General features: G+C 53.9%; 1 protein-coding gene across 1 annotated transcript in view; it reads left to right on the top strand.

Annotated features, from left to right (window-relative positions):
- The window catches only part of NCS1 (neuronal calcium sensor 1), a 68,457-nt gene that overhangs the window by 35,933 nt on the left and 12,389 nt on the right, over positions 1–20,135 (top strand). Inside the window, exons 3-6 of the mRNA XM_064377025.1 lie at positions 11,372–11,510; positions 14,965–15,043; positions 17,403–17,491; positions 17,857–17,934. Of these exons, the coding sequence (XP_064233095.1) occupies positions 11,372–11,510; positions 14,965–15,043; positions 17,403–17,491; positions 17,857–17,934 (385 nt within the window). The remainder of the gene's footprint in view (positions 1–11,371; positions 11,511–14,964; positions 15,044–17,402; positions 17,492–17,856; positions 17,935–20,135) is intronic.

Raw genomic sequence — 20,135 nt, 5'->3', positions numbered from 1 at the left:
TCCTGACCTCAGGGGATCCGCCTGCCTCGGCCTCCCAAAGTGCTGGGATTACAGGTGTCAGTCACCGTGCCTGGCCCTGTTCTTGTTCTGAACAACTCTCAGACACCCGACAGCCGGTGACTCTGCCCATGCCTGCTCCTCTCTTGGGAAAACTCGGGGTTCCTGAGCCCAGGCTGTCAGGGAGGGCAGTGGAGGGCCCAGCCATCGGGGCGGGAGTGGCAGCGGGAGGGAGGGACATTCAGGGAGCAGTGGGCACCGGTGGATATAGTTTTCCTCTCCTGCCTGAGAAGCACCGGGGCAGTTTCAGCTGCGGAAGTGGCTTTGGTGGCCTCCCGTGTCTCTTTCTTCATCACACGTATGGAGCTCCCCTCTTCTCCACACACACATTATGAGCCCTCTCCTTCCCTTGCTCATGTCCAGCTCCTCTGCCCGGCCAGCCTGCCTTCCCCAGACAGCAGATCCTGAATCTCATCCCTGCCCCTGCACACAGCGGTCTGAGCCTCCTGGTTTGCAGTGGTGCTGCTGCCTCGGCCTCACTGGGCTGCTGCCTGTGTGTGCTGGCTCTGCTGTGCTGGCTCCACACAGCCTCTGCTAGAGCTTTGGAAACTGGATCCAGCCCTTTGTGATTTCCCACTGCAGTTAGCATAAAGCCTTAGCGCCTTGCCTGGCCCACAGGGCTCCCTGAGCTCTCTGACCTCGCCATTTCCCCTGGGGCACTGTGCACTGCCACACTTGCTGTCCCTCACCCGTGCAGAGCTCATCCTGCCTCAGAACCTCCGTCCCTGCTGTTCCCTTTGCTGTTCCTTCCGCCTCCAGTTTTGGCCTGGCTGGTTCAGTCTCGGTAGCCACACCTCCGCCCCCAGTCAGTTGCTCGGAGAGGAGGTCCCATCTGCCCTGCACGGTCCAGGGTCATCTGGGTTTGTGCTGACATTTAGCAGCTGCCATACAGGGTCTAAAGTGATTCTGTGATTTGTTCTGGGCCACAAAGTCAGTAGAAGTAGAACCTGGACTAGAACTCGTGCTCCAGTGCTGGTTGGGTCCCAAGTCCTCACGGCCCCCAGTCCCCTAGGAGAGCGCAGGCCAGGGCACAGCAATGGGAGGCCCGGGCCAGGCCGGCTGGTCACACTCACCCTGCACCAGGCTCCGAACTGGACGTCCCATGGTGCCAGCTCCTCGGTGCCTCCCAGTTCTGAGCTGCTGATGCAGTTGTCCATGTTTGGCAGAGGGAGGAAGCTGGAGGCTTGGAGAGGCAGAGCCAGCATCGGTGTCCACCGCCAGCTTCAGGGTCTGCAGGAGCCCGGCACCTCCCGCTCCCCCATCCCTTGTTCTCTTGATTATCTCAATTCCTGTTCCTTGAGTCCAATTCACCATCATAGAAGATCAGGAACCACAATGAGGGCTGCTTAAGAGATGGCATGTCTCAGGCCCACAGAGGTGATTGTGAGCTCTGTAATCACCTGGAAAGTGATGAGGATGTCCTCCTGAGTGCAAACAGCAGGGTAACACACCGTCATCGGGCCGCAGTCCATCATGGGAAAATGTAGGCAGAGAAGAAAGATGGGATGGCTGCAGGCTGAGGCTGCGCGTGGGTGTGAGGTGTGGGGGGTCCTCTGGTGGATTATGTGTCCTATTTTCCAAATTTTCTGCAACTTTTTTTTTTTTTGAGACAGAGTCTTGCTCTGTCGCCCAGGCTGGAGTGCAGTGGTGTGATCTCGGGTCACTGCAACCTCTGCCTCCTGGGTTCAAGCAATTCTTCTGCCTCAGCCTCCCAAGTACCTGGGATTACAGGTGTGTGCCACCATGCCCAGCTAATTTTTTGTTTGTTTTGTATTTTTAGTAGAGATAGGGTTTCACCATGTTGGCCAGGCTGGTCTTGAACTCCTGACCTCAAGAAATCTGCCCACCTCGGCCTCCCAAAGTGCTGGGATTACAGGCGTGAGCCACCACGCCCGGCTCTACAATGGCTTTTATTACTTTTATAATAACCAAACATCCCAGCAATATGATAGCAAAAGTAGTGGGTGGATGCCGGAGGAATGCTGTACTCACGTCCACAGGGCCAGCTGTTGATTCTGGGCCGCCCCATGCAGAGTGGGTATGGAGACGGCCTCTCAGTGACACACTCGGGGCTTTCCTGTGGGCAGGCACTGTGCTGATAATGGTGCCGGGTCGAGAATCCGAGGAGCAGCCCCATTTTACAGATGAAGAAACTGAGGCTCAAAAGGGTGGAGACCCTGGCCCAGGTCATACAGCTGTGTGTGTGTGTGTGTGTGTGTGTGTGTGTGTGTGTGTGTGTGTGGAGTCTGGGTCCAGCCCGCTCTGCCTCCGTGATCCCGAATATTGGGGCTCAGAACTGCCAGCTTCTTGCTTTCTTGCTCTGGGAAACCCATAAAACCGGAGGCTATGGGGGGTGGGGAAGAAAAAGGAAGAGGAGTCATCTCGTGGCTGTTTGGGACCCTCTTCCAGGTCTCCAGGGAGTGCTGGGAGGGGCGTGCCACTGGAGGGAGTTGTTTGAAGAGCTAATGGGAGAATAATTTGCTGACGCTGCTGCTGTGCCCGTCCCTGCTGCGCCTGGCTGATTGCACTTGGGGTTATGCTTCATGATTTATCCGTCTAGCGATCTCTGTCCCACCTTTTGCATTGCAGAGAGCAGCTGCCGCAATATCGTCCGCATGGCAGGAGATGCAGGGTGGCCTCTCAGCAGGAGCTGAGAGTAGCGAATTCAGGGAAGTCCTAGAGGACTGGGGCTTTGGGAAACTGAGGCCCGGAAGTCCAGGGGCTTGTTCAGGCCCTCAGAGAACTAGAGGCCAAGCTGGCGTTGGACCCATGTGTCCTGGGAGCATTTAGTCATTCGTTCTTTTGTTCACTGATTCATCAGTACGTCTTTACTGAGCACCTAGTCTGTGCCAGGCCAGTGCCAGTTGCTGGGAGCATCAGGGACTGAGTGAGGTGAGGTGCTTGGAGTCTCCTGGTGGACAAGGGCATTCACCCAGCCTGGCGCTGTGGGGGGAAGAGAAGGTGGAGTCTTGGGGAGGACCCCCAGTGCTGGAGTGGGAAGTGTTTTGCAAGTGGCAGTCAGCTTTCAGGATTTTTATGAAATGACAGATTTCTTTTCTCCCCTTCCCTTTTAAAGGAGCATGAGAATGCCGTTGTTGAATCTAGGATTTTCTTTTTTCATATCTACCCTGTCTTGATGAGCTGCTTCCTGTGGCTGGGGATCACAGGCTCGGTTCTTCACAGCCCGGGCCTGCCTCTGAGGCCTGGCGTCATGGCTCTTCTCCAATCCCCAAAGGGGTCTCTGGCCCCCAAAGACTTAAGACCCTGTTCATGAACAAGGTTGTGTGAGGTGTGGCTTCTGTATAAACATCTCGGGCTGAATTACTGGGTGGGAGGGGCAGTGAGGGATCTTGGTGCCCATGTACTAGGAGACTGGGTATTAGGAAGGACTTCCTGTGTTACTGGATGGCAAGTAAAAAAAAAAAAAGGAAGGACTTCCTGGCCAGGCGTGGTGGCTCATGTGTGTCATCCCAGCACTTTGGGAGGCCGAGGCAGGTGGATCACGAGGTCAGGAGTTTGGGACCAGCCTGGCCAACATGGTGAAACCCCATCTCTACTAAAAATATAAAACTTAGCTGGGCATGGTGGTGTGTACCTGTAGTCCCAGGTACTCAGGAGGCCGAGGCAGGAGAACTGCTTGAACCCGGGAAGCAGAGGTTGTAGTGAGCTGAGATCTCGCCCCTGCATTGCAGCCTGGGCCATGGAGTGAGACCCAGTCTTGAAGAAAAAAAAAGAGGGGAAAGGACTTCCTGTGGGGCTAGAGTGGGGGCTTGGGAGGGTATGGTGGAAGCACGGTTTGTGGGACGAGGTAACGGGGTGTGGGCTGTGCCCGGCAGCTGGCTCTGGTGTTGGGGGAGGTCGTAGGCCAGGGCTTGGGGCATGGCCAGTGCTCAGAACGTCCTGTGGTGTTAACAGTCTCAGCTCCCTTGTCCAGGCACACTCAGGGCCTGGAAGGAAGGTACGAGGTTGGCTTCCAACTCACAGGTGAGGAAACCGAGGCTCCAAGGAGAACCGTCACCTGCCCTGGGTCACACACAGGTCAAGAGTGGGGCAGGATCAAGCCAGGCCTGAAGGCTGAGCCCTTCTTTTTCAATTTCTTAAACTTAAAATATATATATATATATATATATATATATATATATATATATATATATATATATATATATAAAACCCCTTTTTCTTTTTCTTTTTTTTTTTCTTTTTTTGAGATAGGGTCTGGCTTTGTTGTCCAGGCTGGAGTGTAGTGGTATGATCGTAGCTCACTGCAACCTCGAACTTGTGGGCTCAAGGGCTCCTCCTCCCTCAGCTGCCCGAGCAGCTAGGAGGACAAACACAACCCACCGAGCCCGGCTCCACCAATTTTTTTTTTTAATTTTTTTGTAGAGAGATGGGGTCTTGCTGTGTTGCCCAGACTGGTCTCAAACTCCTGGGCTCAAGTGATCCTCCCGCCTCGGCCTCCGAAAGTGCTGGGATTCCAGGCATGAGCCACCCGCCTGGCCTCCTGTTTCATATTACAGAGTTCCTGCACGCTTAATGCTGCCAGTGAAAATGATCACGGAGATTCACAAATGCAATGATAATAACCACAGGGACCCCTCTGCCACTCCTTTCTCCTGCACACATGAAGCACTTGTCTGAAGTGGGGGCCTGCATGGTGGACCCCCAGAGCCATCCATCCTCTGGAGCCTGGAGATGCTGGGGCTGGACCCCGAGATCCTGCCCTGAACCCCTGACCATGCTGAGCTTCTTGAGTCACCCGTCTGCAGGGAGACTTGGGATAATGGGTTACTCCTGGCACCATCTCTACTCCCTCCCCCGGCCTGGCCTGAGCCAGCAACGATGCTGGGACTCCTGTCCCTTCCACTGTGGGTCTGGAATCAAGCAGAAGATGTGGAGGAAAACAGGCCCACGGAGGACTTTTGGCCTCCACCGGGCTTTCAGAGAGGTGGGCAGGGCCAGGAGAGCCAGCCCCTCTCTCCCCTTCCCGGTACCAAGCACAGAGGTGGCTCCCATTCTGGAGTCTGGGCTCTGGTCCTGGCCACCTCGTTGGATAGCTATATGACTCTGACATTAGCTGAGCAGCTACTATGTGCCAGGCACAGGAGTGGGCGGTGCAGGTTTGGAGGTGAACTAGAAGATAGTATTCCTTCCTCAATGGCACATATGGGGCACTGGCCTGTCACTATACAAGTCACTCAAATCATTCCCGAGGCACAGCTGCTCGAGTGGCCACCGAGGCCCAGCCCGGGGATGGGGTGCTGGGAGTGTGTCCTGGAGCGTGACCCGGCCTGGGTGGTCAGAGGGGCTTCTCTCAAGGAGATGCTCTTCCTTCTGAGAAGGAGGTGGCGAGCGGAGTCAGGCAGGTGAGGAGGAAGGGGAAGAGCAGACCCCGCAGAAGACATCTGCATGGAGGCCCTGAGCCGGGAGGGCCTTCACCTCCAGAAACCTCAGTTTCTCCTTCGGTAAAGTGGGCGGGATTGGCCTCACCTCCTGGATGTTGGGGCGATTGGGCAGAGTCACGCCTGGAAAGCACCCCGCCCCGTGCCTGGCTCTCAGTGGGTCTCCTGAATAGCTGTTAGAATCAGATGCTTATGGCGGATCCCCAGAGCTTGTGGGGGTCCCCAGAGACCATCTGGTTCAGCGGTTCTCAACCGGAATGCTTCTGCCCCCGAGGGGATATTTGGCAGTGTCTGGAGACACTCGGGGTTGGCCTCACTTGGGGAGGGGGTGTTACTGGCATCTGTGTGGTAGAGGCTGGGGAGTGATGCTGAATGTCTACCGTGCACAGGACAGGTGGGGTGGGACCCTGGTCTAGCATGAGCCACTTACTTTACTCACAGGGAAACCGAGGGCCATTGTCGGGAAGGGGTTTGCTCAGGGCCCTCCCCCAGCACGACAGGTTTGGGCCAGGCCTGGAGCACAGGCCCGTGTCCCAGCACCAGAGCAGGTCTGGCGGCAGCATGTCTGAAGGTGAGAGGGAGGGACTGGTGGGAGGGGAAGGAGGAGGCCCGGGCCTGTGGGAACCTGACCCTGGACCAGGGGTGGGGGTAGAGTCACATCTCTGAGGCATCCTGGGCACAAGATTCTTGGGCATGATCTTCATCATTCAGCCAGCAGCTCACTCGGGTGCCCACTGCAGGAGGGGGTGTGCGGCTGCTTTGGGGCGTCCTGACTCAGCTAGCTGGTGGCAGATGGGTGGCATGTCAGGCTGGGACTGTGGTGTGAAATCCCAGCCTCGGAGCTGCGGTGATTTGCGGAGTGGTAGAGGCCTAGGGGTGGCTGGGGTGCCTGGGAAGCTTCAGACCCCCCCACCCCGTCTCTCTGCTCCGTTTGAGGCAGGCTCCCTCCTCCACCTTCTGACGATGAACAGGGAGTTACGTAATGTTTGGGTAGCAGTCGCTTTACCCATGCGCTTACGCGGGGGCGGTGCAGCCTGGCTTGCCGGAGGGGCAGGTGAGGCAGGGAGCCTGGGAGGCAGGAGCCTGCGTCTGCGCCCTGTTTCTGCTGGTGACTTGCTGTGTGACTTTCGGCCTGTCTCTCTCCCTCTCTAGGCCAGTCTCCATACACAGAGGGTGGAAGCACATCAGTGTTTTTCTTTTCTTTTCTTTTCAAGATGGAGTCTCACTCACTTTATCAACCAGGCTGGAGTGCAGTGGCATGATCTCGGCTCCCTGCAACCTCCATCTCCTGAGTTCAAGTGATTCTCCTGCCTCAGCCTCCTAAGTAGCTGGGATTATAGACATACACCACCAGACCCAGCTAATTTTTGTGTATTTAGTAGAGATGGGGTTTTGCCATGTTGGCCGGGCTGGTCTGGAACTCCCAACCTCAGGTGATCCCCCCGCCTCTGCCTCCCAAAGTGCTGGAATTACAGGCGTGAGCCACCGTGCCTGGCCACACATCAGTGGTTTTCTTACTGTGCCCACAGAGCTCTTAGGTCCCAGCCGGGGTCTCTGGAGGTCCCTGTTCCAAGGGGCTCAGGAAGAAGGAGCCAGGCACATGGGCTGTTGCTCCCTCCGCCCCTGCCTGGCAATTTGTATGTTTATTCAGACATGCACCAGACCCACGTTACTTGCCAGGCCTCATGTGGGTCATCAGGGCACAGGGGTGTCGGGAACCTACATTCTGGTGGGGACTGGCCTGGAGGCACATATGGTGTAGCGTGGTCCACGCTCTGCTGGGACGGACAAGCGGGCAGGGGAGCAGAGCAGGCCCTGAGGCCTCAGACCAGCTGGGCTGACTTCCTGAAAGAAGCAACATCAGCTGGTGCTGTGGCTCATGCCTGTAATCCCAGCACATTGGGAGGCCAAGACAGGCGGATCACGAGGTCAGGAGTTTGAGACCATCCTGGCCAACATGGTGAAACCTCGTCTCTACTAAAAATACAAAAATTAGTTGGGCATGGTGGCAGGCGCCTGTAATCCCAGCTACTTGGGAGGCTGAGGCGGGAGAATCACTTGAGTGAGCCCAGGAGGTGGAGGTTGCAGTGAGCCGAGATTGTACCACTGTACTCCAGCCTGGCGACAGAGCAAGACTCCATCTCAAAAAAAAGTCAGAAGGCTTCATTCAGGACTCTTGCAATAGGTGTCAGGACTGTCACAACCCCGAATGCGAGGAAAAGTGAGGCTTTACCACCAGTGAACAGGGTGAGGGCTCAGTGGGTGGAAACTGAGTAAGAGGAGGCCTCCAGGGCAGGGCATTCCTGCTGAACTGACTGCGCAGGCTGATGCAGGGGGGCAGGACGAGGACTCACCGAGGAACTTGATCAGATATCGTGGTGTAGGGATTCTGGCTACAGCTGGGCCAGGCAGGCCGAAGACCTGGGGCGGGGGCCAGGGGACAGGTTGAGGCCAAGTGAGAAGAGGGCTCAGAGGAGCCTATCCGAAGTCTGGGTGTAGAGTATGCGGGGTCTGGCAGGAGGAAGCTGGAACAGTAGGCTGGGCACCCCCTCATGGGCATTGCTTCAAGGGGGGCTTATTGGGGCCCTGCTAATGGCATGGAAGGGGGCTAGGGCCCCACAGTGATAACCTCTGCAGTGGTAATAGGCCCCCGAAGGCTCCCCCCTGAGGCTGGCTTCCCTCCGCACAGACCCTCACTGCCCGCCTTCCACAGCCGAGCGCTGCATAGACTGTGCACAACCTCCCTCTCCTTAGAGCGGCCCCTGTGAGCCATCTGCAGGGATGCCTTTGGGTGCCTTTTGTTTTGTCTTTATTGTTTTTAATAACCTTTTAGAATCACTCAAGTAGCACAGACCCATCGTGGATAAGTTAGAAGGTTTGCACGAAGAAGTAACCATCTGGCATCCAGGGAGGTCTGGCGACAGCTGGGTGTGTCCCCACATGGGCCATTACGTCCTGGTGCCAGGCATGTTTCCCCCCCCGCCTAGGGGCCCATCCTGGCCTGGGGTTCTGGGGTCATGGGCCAGGCTGAAACAGAAGAAACTGGAAAGAAGCAGGGAGAAGGCAGCTTTAAGGGCTGGGAGTAGGGGTGGCTGTGTCCCTTCCTCCTGCTGTGGGAAGGGACTTGAGATCCACAGTGGCATGATCTTGGCTCAGTGCAACCTCCGCCTCCCAGGTTCAAGTGACTCTCCTGCCTCAGCCTCCTGAGTAGCTGGGATTACAGACATGCACCACCAGGCCTGGCTAATTTTTGTATATTTAGTAGAGATGGATTTTCACCATGTTGACCAGGCTAGTCTTGAACTCCTGACCTCAAATGATCTGCCCACCTCGGACTCCTACAGTGCGGGGATGACAGGCGTGAGCCTCCGCACCCGGCCTCACATCCGTGGTTTTCTGACTGTTCTGCTTTGCTTCCTTCTTGCTTGGCTGATCCAAGCAGGGGCTCAGAACAGATCTCAGGGCTGAGCAGAGGCCAGTAGACCCCGAGAGTCCCACCAGGCTGCAGGGATTCTGGGTGGGCCTGTGGTCATCACCTGCACAGGAGGGATGGATGCTGGGGTCGCAGGCTGACCGGCAGGGCAGAGGACAGGAGAAGTGGGGCCTGCTCCGAGTCTCACAGTTGCTGTGGATGAATCTCCTGACCTCTCCATGCCTCAGCACCCACATCTGTGAAATGGGATGGTTGGGCTGACCGCCGAGGGTGTGCAGGGCGAGTTGAGGGGGAACCACCCAGTCTCACAGTGTCCGGGATTGGGCTGCCGTCATGGGTTGCTACAAAGGCCAATGGTTCCTGAGCTGGGACCTACCTCCCTGGGCCTCTAGCACCCTTCAAGGCGTTCTGGGGTAGGGACAGGAAAAGGTGCAGAGGGCTGGCCTATTCACGGCCTCCTGCTTGCTGTGGGCACTGCCAGGATGGTCATGTGCCTGCTGTGGTCTGATTCAAGAAGAACTCCCCTCCCTCCCACATCCCACCCCATCTTCTCTGCCCTCCTCCATCCTCCTCCCCAACTCAACCGCCCTCACCACAGCAGTAGCAGCCACAGTACTGGCGGGAGGCTGGGTGCATGAGCTTCGCCATTCAGGCTGCAGAATGTTCAAGGGTCCCACCCCTGGGTGCCCCGCACGTCCCTTCAGGTCCTTGTGTGCCCAGGACCCATTCCGGTCCCTTAGATTCCTCTTTACTGGGGAGGGGGACGATGGCTTTTCCATGTGCGCCCTCTCTGGATGGGCCCTAATCACAGCCCTACGTGCATTTCCTGCACGGTCATCCCAGAACCCTCTCTGATGTTGGAGGGAAGGGTGGAGACTTTGCGTGGGTCACATTGAAGGGGGAACGGGGGTTGTGTGAAAGTCTGCGGTGATCTGGCTTCTTGAGCATTGGCCTCTTCAGCATTTGATCCCCACCTCCTCTGTAGCCTGGGCTTCGAGGACTTGCAAATGTCTTTCTCTCTCTCTGAACCTGTTTTCTCATCTTTAAAATGAGCTTCCTCAGCCTGGCACCATGGCTCATGCCTGTAATCCCAGCACTTTGGGAGGCTGAGGCGGGCAGATCACCTGAGGTCAGGGGTTCGGGACCAGCCTGGCCAACATGGTGAAACCTCATCTCTACTAAAAATACAAAAATTAGCTGGATGTGGTGGCACATGCCTGTAATCCCAGCTACTCAGAAGGCTGAGGCAGGAGAATCGCTTGAACCCGGGAGGTGGAGGTTGCAGTGAGCTGAGATCGCACCACTGCACTCCATCTTGGGTAACAGAGAGAGACTTTGTCTCAAAAAAAAAAACAAACAAAAAAACAAAGCTTCCTTATAGTACCTTCTCATAGGGCTGTAGGACTGTTAGGAACATTCTGGGAGAATAAGGTGTGCAGAGTTCCCAGTTGGGTCTGGCCCTGCAAAGGTAATAGCTGGTGTTGGGAACAGCTGACTGCTTTCTCTGGCTTCCCGTTGTGGAAGGAATCGTCCTCTGAGGAGTGTGTGACCCCTGTGGTGGGGTGGGAGGGATGGTTCAACTGCACACAGGAGCCAGCGTGTGAACTGGTTTAGAACAACACATATCTAAGTTCACAGTTCTAAAGTTCACACTATTGACCCGTTTTTGTGCCGAGCCCTGTGGTTACATGCACCGTGTCCCTCACACCAACAAGATGGGTGTGAGAACCATCCCATTTTATGGATGAGGAAACAGGTGAGGGCATTTGCTTGAGGTTGTACAGCTAGTGAATGACAGAGATTTGGCCTGGGATTGGGGGTGCAAAGCCATCCCACCGTCAGCCACCTGGGGATCTGGAGGATCTCGTGCTGGGCACCAGGACTACTGGGCACCAGGACTGCAGGGCAGACAAGTCCGGTCGGAACGGCCAGGGTCCCTCCATGCTGTTTACCCAGTTCCCTGGGAACAGAGGCTGAGAGGCGGGGTGTGGGCATGTGGGAGGGGCCAGCTGCCAGCTCCATATGGTGGTCTACCCACCAGCGCCAGCAGCAGCCTGCCCGGCTGTGATGCCAGGAGGGGCTCAGCGGAGAAGGCGGGGAGGTGGGAGGGTCTTGCGCAGGCATGTGGCTTCGGGGAGGCCATTCATGTGACTCTTAGCCCCCTTGGGTGGAGCACAGGGCTGGGTGGCCACATGCTCACGCTGTGTGCAGTATCTGGGTTAATTCCTATGTCGGCTCTTAACCCCCTCAGGCAGACGAGACTCAGAGAGGTGAAGTCTGTATCCAAGGTCACACCATAGTAAGAGGCAGAGGTGGGACTGTGCCCGTGCCTGTCAAGTCTGGGTCTGTGCCCATGGCCCCATGTGGCACCATCTCTTTGAACAAGGAGCCACAGCTTTCCTGGGCCCTGGGCGGGCGATGTTGGTGGGTGGGTGATGTTGGCATCTCTTTTACCCTCTCTGGCCTGGTCTGCTGCCTCCAGGTACAAAGGCTTCATCAAGGATTGCCCCAGTGGGCAGCTGGACGCAGCAGGCTTCCAGAAGATCTACAAGCAATTCTTCCCGTTTGGAGACCCCACCAAGTTTGCCACGTTTGTTTTTAACGTCTTTGATGAAAACAAGGTGAGCTGGGGATGGATGGGGCCCGAGGCAGCCCAGAGCCTCTTCCCTCCCGCGGCAGCTGGCTCAGCTCCCGTGGGCACCTGCAGCGTCTCCACACCCACTCTCTCCTGCTCTTCCCTCTGGAGAAGAAACACACACAAGGGCATGCTGGCACACACACATACACAGTCACACATAAATGCATGCACATGTACACATGCAGATACACACATGATAAGCACAGATGCATCCAAATGCATGCACACACGTGTGCACACATATGTACACCCACTCATGCACTGTCATGCACATCTAAGCTCTCACACAGAGGTGTATGTGCACATACACTCTAATACCATGCACACACACAGGCACACATACAGGGAGATGCATATGAACACGCATGTATACTCATACAGTGCACACAGACACATCTATGCTCATACAGTGCACACACATGAACACACATGTATACTCATACAGTGCACACAGACACATCTATGCTCATACAGTGCACACACATGAACACACATCTATGCTCATACAGTGCACACACATGAACACACATGTATACTCATACAGTGCACACAGACACATCTATGCTCATACAGTGCACACACATGAACACACATCTATGCTTATACAGCGCACACATGAACACACATGTATACTCATACAGTGCACACAGACACATCTATGCTCATACACTGCACACACATGAACATGCATCTATGTTTATACAGTGCACACACATGAACACACATGTATACTCATACAGTGCACACAGACACATATATGATCATACAGTGCGCACACATGAACACACATCTATGCTTATACGGTGCACACATGAACACACATGTATACCCATACAGTGCACACACATGAACATACATGTATACTCATACAGTGCACACAAACACATCTATGCTCATACAGTGCACACACATGAACATGCATCTATGTTTATACAGTGCACACACATGAACACACATGTATACTCGTACAGTGTACACACGTGAACACACATGTATACTCATACAGTGCACACAGACACATCTATGCTCATACAGTGCACACACATGAACACACATGCATACTCATACACTGCACACAAACACATCTATGCTCTCACAGTGCACACACATGAATACAGTGCACACACATGAACACAGATGTATACTCATACAGTGCACACAGATACATCTATGCTCATATAGTGCACACACATGAACACACATGCATACTCATACACTGCACACAAACACATCTATGCTCTCACAGTGCACACACATGAACGCACATGTATACTCATACAGTGCACACAGACACATCTATGCTCATATAGTGCACACACATGAACACACATGCATACTCATACACTGCACACAAACACATCTATGCTCTCACAGTGCACACACATGAACGCACATGTATACTCATACAGTGCACACAGACACATCTATGCTCATACAGTGCATGCACATGAATACAGTGCACACACATGAACACAGATGTATACTCATACAGTGCACACAGACACATCTATGCTCATACAGTGCACGCACATGAATACAGTGCACACACATGAACACACATGTATACTCATACAGTGCACACAGACACATATATGATCATACAGTGCGCACACATGAACACACATCTATGCTTATACGGTGCACACATGAACACACATGTATACCCATACAGTGCACACACATGAACATACATGTATACTCATACAGTGCACACAAACACATCTATGCTCATACAGTGCACACACATGAACATGCATCTATGTTCATACAGTGCACACACATGAACACACATGTATACTCGTACAGTGTGCACACGTGAACACACATGTATACTCATACAGTGCACAGACACATCTATGCTCATACAGTGCACACACATGAACACACATGCATACTCATACACTGCACACAAACACATCTATGCTCTCACAGTGCACACACATGAACGCACATGTATACTCATACAGTGCACACAGACACATCTATGCTCATACAGTGCACACACATGAATACAGTGCACACACATGAACACAGATGTATACTCATACAGTTCACACAAATGCACACATATGCACAATGAATGGATTTGCAAGTGCACACACATGTACACACAGAGACACACATATACACACATGTATATCATGTACACACATGCATGTATACACTTATTACACTTATATATATGCATGTACACCCTGACATTTCTCTTACAAGCATAAATGCAAATGCCTCCAGTGATAATAACAAGATTAATAATAATAACCAGTATTTACTGAACATTTACTATGTATAAGCTCTTTACATGGATTTTTTTTTTTTAGACAGAGTCTTGCTCTGTCACCCAGGCTGGAGTACAGTGGCGCGATCTCAACTCACTGCAACCTCTGCCTCTTGAGTTCAAGCGATTCTCCTGCTTCAGCCTCCTGAGTAGCTGGGATTACAGGCACCTGCCACCACGCCTGGCTAATTTTTTTTGTATTTTTACTAGAGATGGGGTTTCACCGTGTTGCCCAGGCTGGTCTTGAACTCCTAATCTCAGATGATCCACCTGCCTTGGCTTCCCAAAGTACTAGGATTACAGGTGTGAGTCACTGCGCCTGACCATACATGGATTATTTTTAATGAGGCCTTACAAGCACCTGGGGGCTGAGTACTTTAATGCCTATATTGTAGGTCAGGAAACTGAGGCTCTGGGAATCATAAGCTATAGGATCTTTTGTTCCTGGCTTTTTCCACTGAGCGTCACATTTTCAGGACTCACCGTGTGGTAGCTCGTGTTCCCTTCGGGCAGTGGCTGCACCGACAGCTGTTGGGTTTTCTGCGATGACCCCGGTTCTGTCTGGCAGTAGCATTTGAGGGTGGATTGACTGTCACTTGTCCCTGTACCCCCTGCTGCTGGCACCGAGGAGGTTTCTATTCTGTCACACCCCCACCTTCTCCCAGGTTCCCCCAGGCTGGGAATAACACTCCTGACCCTGGGGAGGGCTCTTCCCTTCTTTGGCCTCAGTTTCTTATTTGCAAATAACGGGTGGCATTGAACAGCCTGCAGTGGCCCTCCCTCTGCAAAAGCCTGTGAGCCCACAGCTCCAGGCCGAGGGGTTTCCAGGTGCCGTTGCTGAGAGGGGCACAGGCGTTGGTGCTTCTGGCACCTTCTTCCGTCAGGAGTGGAGTCAGCCTCTCTGTTCAGTTTCAGCCCCTCTTCCTGTCCCTCCCTCCCGGCCCCTCCCACTTCTAACCCCCACCCAGTCCCCCAGCCTCTGCTCCTGGCCCTCTCCTTGCCTCTTGCCTCCGTCCCTTTGAGCCTGCCCTCTCCACCCGAGTGTTCATTGGCCACAGTGTCTGGAGCCTGCGACTGCCCCTTGCCCGCCTCTGGGGTTCAGCCTGACCCGGTGGCCTGGCCGGCACTGACCGCGGCCATCCCCTCTCTCTCCTGTCAGGACGGGCGGATCGAGTTCTCCGAGTTCATCCAGGCGCTGTCGGTGACCTCGAGGGGGACCCTGGATGAGAAGCTGCGGTGTAAGTCCGGCTCCTTTGGCCCCGTGGGGCAGCAGCTGGCGGGCCCAGGCAGGAGGGAGGCAGCCCGTGGCCCTCACCAGGCAGGGGCAGCAGACGCCCACCACAGTGACCGCAGATGGTGTCCAGCTGTGTCTGTCCACTGAGGGCAGGCCTGGGCCCTGGGCAGGTAGCCCTCACATGGCCAAGTAACTAGGCCAGGCCAGCTGTCCCAGGTTCAGAGAGTGGCACAGACATCAGCGCTTCCAGGTCGGAGGGTTTCCTGGAGGTGGCCGGCAGCGGGAAGGAGGCTCGCTGAGGCAGGTGGGCAGGGAGGGCTGCGGGCAGAGGCTGGCAGGAGCCTTGGCTACACTCGGGCAGGTGCAGACCTGGGCAGCGGGAGGGGCAGTGGGGACCCAAGACCCAAGTTCAGTGCCGGACCCACCTCTTTCACAGCCACTGCTTTGATTTCGGCTTTCACTCCTTCACTTACTCACTTGTTCATTCACCAAATGATGACTGCACGCAGCCAGGTGTTGGTACCAGGGACCCACTGGGGGATAAGATAGATAGGTCCTGCTCTCATGGTTGTCAGTCTAGCGTGGCAGCAGGATTTACAAAAACCTCGGGAAACTGCAGGTGAGGAGGAGAGAGGGAGTCATGAGCAGGAGGGCACCTGCCTGGTAGGCGCTGGGCTGGGGTGAGGGGAGCTGGGGAGGGGTGCAAGGGCTCTAGGCAGGGGGCCCGCATGTGCGAGGCCCATAGAGGGAGGCTGAGAGGACAGGAGGGAGGCTGTTCAGGCCCCTGGCAGCATTAGCAGGAATGCAGGGAGCATGAAGGGTGGGGAAGATGGAAACCATGTGGCCAGAGCTCCCTGCTCGGGAAGACTTTCACACTTCATTCTGCCGGCAGCCAGAAGACCCTGCAGTTTCTATTGATTGATTGATTGATTGATTGAGATGGAGTCTCACTCTGTTGCCCAGGCTGGATGCAGTGGCATGACCTTGGCTTACTACGACCTCCGCCTCCCGGGTTCAAGTGATTCTCCTGCCTCAGCCTCTTGAGTAGCTGGGACTACAGGCACGTGCCACCACGCCCAGCTAATTTTTGTATTTTTAATAGAGACAGGGTTTCACTATGTTGGCCAGACTGGTCTCGAACTCCTGACCTCGTGATCCACCTGCCTTGACCTCCCAAAGTGTTGGGATTACAGACGTGAGACACTGTGCCCAGCCTTTTTTTTTAAGGAATAAAAGAGAATTTTATTTATGCAAAAGCTTCTCCTCGTGATGCACTATTTATTACCTAATGTTGACTGTCGGGGCCACAGCATCACTGTGGGAGCCGAGTGGACCATGGGGAGGCGGTGGGGGCTGGAGTGGGGGAGGGAGTGGGGTGGCGGGTGGACTCCTCTGGGCCACACCCCAGGTCCCTGGCTTCCCACTCACTCGGCTTCAGCCTCTGAGGCCTTGGCCCTGGCAGCCCAATGCCTCCTCTCTTTATTTTATTTATTCATTTAGAGACAGAGTCTTGCTTTGTCGCCCAGGCTGGAGTGCAGTGGTGCAATCTCAGCTCACTACAACCTCTGCCTCCCGAATTCAAGTGATTCTTGTGCCTTAGCCTCCCAAGTAGCTGGGATTACAGGTGCCCACCACCATGCCTGGCTAATTTTTGTATTTTTAGTAGAGACGGGGTTTCATCATGTTGGCCAGGCTGGTCTCGAACTCCTGACCTCAGGTGGTCCACCCATCTCAGCCTCCCAAAGTGCTGGGATTACAGGCGTGAATCACTGTGCCTGGCCCCGTTATTTTTAATTAATTAATATATATGTATATGTGTGTGTATGTGTGTGTGTATATATATACATATATGGAGAGAGAGAGAGAGAGAGAGAAAGTGAGAGAGAGAGGGTCTTGCTCTGTCACCCAGGCTAGAGTGCAGTGGCCCAATCTCGTCTTATTATAACCTTCACCTCCTGGGCTCAAGCCATCCTCCCACCTCAGCCTTGCAAGTAGCTGAAACTACAGGCACATGCCACCATGCCCGGCTAATTTTTGTATTTTTGTAGAGATAGGGTTTTGTCATGTTGCTCAGGCTGATCTCGAACTCATGGGCTCAAGCAATCCACCCACCTCAGCCTCCTAAAGTGCTGGAATTACAGGTGTGAGCCACCACGCCCAGTCTTATTTATTTTTAACCCTAGTTGCAATGGGGGGTGTGTGTGTGTGTGTCCCTATCTTGATGTAAATATTTGTTGACCTGATGAAGAATGGGCCACCCGGTCTCTAACTTCATGTTGAGGTACAGAGAGGAGGGGTGAGCTGAAGACCCCTCCCGGCCGCCCCAGCCTGGGGATCACTCAGTGCTGGCTGCTTGCTTACAGGGGCCTTCAAACTCTATGACTTGGACAACGACGGCTACATCACCAGGAATGAGATGCTGGACATTGTGGACGCCATTTACCAGATGGTGGTGAGAGGCCAGTTCCCATGGGGTGGGGGGTGGCAAGAGGGGCAAAGCCAGTCACTGAGAGAGAGACAGCGCCTGTGCAGCCGTGCCCCTGCCCAGGGTGGGAGCAGGGGGTCCCTAGATGAGCTGTTCTGTTCTGTACATCTCTGCCTGGGCAGGCAGGCAGGCAGGCAGGCAGGCAGGCAGGGGCTGGCAGATAGTGGGACTGGGGTGTGGGATATTCCAGGGCAGAATGGCAGGGATGGGGAGGGGAAAGAAGAGGGAGGCGGTTCTCATCTGGAACCTGCCAGGTCTGGGGGGCAAATGTGTGGCCAAGAGCCCAAAGCCCAGGGTGCTAGGCCCCAGTCCCGCCTTGTCCGTCCCTGCAGGGGAACACCGTGGAGCTCCCAGAGGAGGAGAACACTCCAGAAAAGAGAGTGGACCGGATCTTTGCCATGATGGACAAGGTGAGGTGGGGCTGGGACTGGTCCCAGACCCGGGAGGCAAAGGGTTGGGGCAGGAATCGTGGCCCCTGGAGCCTGGGCCCGGCTTTGCTGCCATTGCCTATGGGGCTGGCTCATGGCAGGCGGCACGGCCTGGTGGCACATCCGTGGTCAGCAGCCAGCCCCATCCAGCGTCCAGAGTCTTAAGTCAGTTTGCCCGGTGTGTTTTCTTTAATCAACCAAAGTCCTTAGGCTTTTTTTTTTTTTTGGTTTGCACAGACCACTTTGGCATTCTGGAGAAGCCTACGGACTTCTCAGAATAATGGCTTTCAGTGCATAAAATAAAATCCACAAGATCAAAAAGGAAGCTGATTATTTTAGAAAACAGCTGTCAGAGTATTTTTAAAAAAGAGTCTGTGATGTAGCATTCTGTGAGCTGCTCTTCTTAACGCATTAACTAAGATGTAGTGGCGGGGCCAACAAGCCCCAAAATCGGGAGCTGTCCTATCTGCAGCAACTGGGATGCTATGAAAATACCTGTGACCCCACTGTCGACAGATCACGGGGACTGCAGGTCCTGTTGGGGACCATCATCTAGGTTCCTATAGAAGGAAAAGCTACATTTCAGTTAGAGGTTAGTGAAAAGAACGACTGATTTTTTTCCCCCAAGTTCACAGACCTGCTGACTTCTATCCACAGGCCCGAGGTTAAGAAACCCTTCTTTAAAGGGAACCATAGGCCGGGCGCGGTGGTTCACACCTCTAATCCCAACACTTTGGGAGGCCAAGGCAGGTGGATCACCTGAGGTCAGGAGTTTGAGACCAGCCTGACCAACATGGTGAATCCCTGTCTTTACTAAAAAAAAAAAAAAAAAAAAAAAATTACAAAAAAATTAACCAGGCATGGTGGCACATACCTGTAAGGAGGCACGTGCCTTTGGGAGGCCGAGGCAGGAAAATTGCTTGAACCCAGGAGGCGGAGGTTGCAGTGAGCCAAGATCACACCACTGCACACAAAAAAAAGCGGGGGGCCAGGTGCAGTGGCTCACGCCTGTAATCCCAGCACTTTGGGAGGCTGAAGCGGGCAGATCACAAGGTCAAGAGATCGAGACCATCCTGGCCAACATGGTGAAACCCTGTCTCTACTAAAAAAATACAAAAATTAGCTGGGTGTGGTGGCGCACGCCTGTAGTCCCAGCTACCTGGGAGGCTGAGGCATGAGAATTGCTTGAACCCGGGAGGCGGAGGTTGCAGTGAGCCGAGATTGCACCACTGCACTCCAACCTGGCGCCTGGCGACAGATCAAGACTCTGTCTCAAAAAAAAATAAAGGAACCATAGACACCAGGGTGCTCTTGAGGATGGAAGGTGGGAGGAGTGTGAGGATTGAAACGCACCTATTACCAGGTACTCTGCTTATCATCTGGGTGTTGAAGTAACCTGCGCAGCAAACCCCCACAGCACGGGATTTACCTGTATAACAAACCGGCGTGTGCATCCTTGAACCTAAAATAAAAGCCTAAAAAAAGGACTCAAAAAAAAAAAGGAATCCTTCTTTAAATCAAACTTTTTTAAAAACTAAAATGGAAATTTGAAATAACGATGTTAAGGAAATCCAGGTGTTACTTGCCTTCAGTAAAATAATAGAAAATGGCCAGTCACGGTGGCTCACACCTGTAACCCCAGCACTTTGGCAGGCTGAGGCGAGTGGATCACTTGAGCTCAGGAGTTCAAGACCAGCCTGGGCAACATGGCAATGCCCCGTCTCTACAAAATATAAAAAAATTAGCTGGGTATGGTGGTATGCACCTGTGGTCCCAGCTACTTGGGAGGCTGAGGTGGGAGGATTGCTGGAGCCTGGGAAGTCAAGGCTGCAGTGAGCCTTCATTGCGCCACTGTACTCCAGCCTGGGTGACAGAGTGAGATTCTGTCTCAAAAAAAAAAAAAAAAGTAACTACAAAATTAAAAATATCATAGAAATTCCTGTAACTCAGGGCTGCTTATTATATTCTGGCTGGAGACAGCTGTTTGCCCTAAAAGCTTTGAGCCGGAGGCCTGTACTTTCTTAATTAAAGAAGGAAGTTTAGCCCATGTTAGAGGGTTGGTAGAGACATGCTGGCCTCAGACCCAGCTGGCCTCTTGGTAATGATCCGAAGATTTATGGACAGAGTGTAGAGCACAGACTAATGAGTTTCTCATGGTGTGCCTCCATGTGGCTTTATGCCAT

The sequence above is a fragment of the Aotus nancymaae genome, unplaced genomic scaffold, assembly GCF_030222135.1.
Source record: "Aotus nancymaae isolate 86718 unplaced genomic scaffold, 86718_ANA_hifiasm-v0.15.2.pri h1tg000003l, whole genome shotgun sequence".
NCBI lineage: Eukaryota > Metazoa > Chordata > Mammalia > Primates > Aotidae > Aotus > Aotus nancymaae.
The sequence above is the reverse complement of the archived record's forward strand: the minus strand, read 5'-3'. Positions and strand labels throughout refer to the sequence as shown.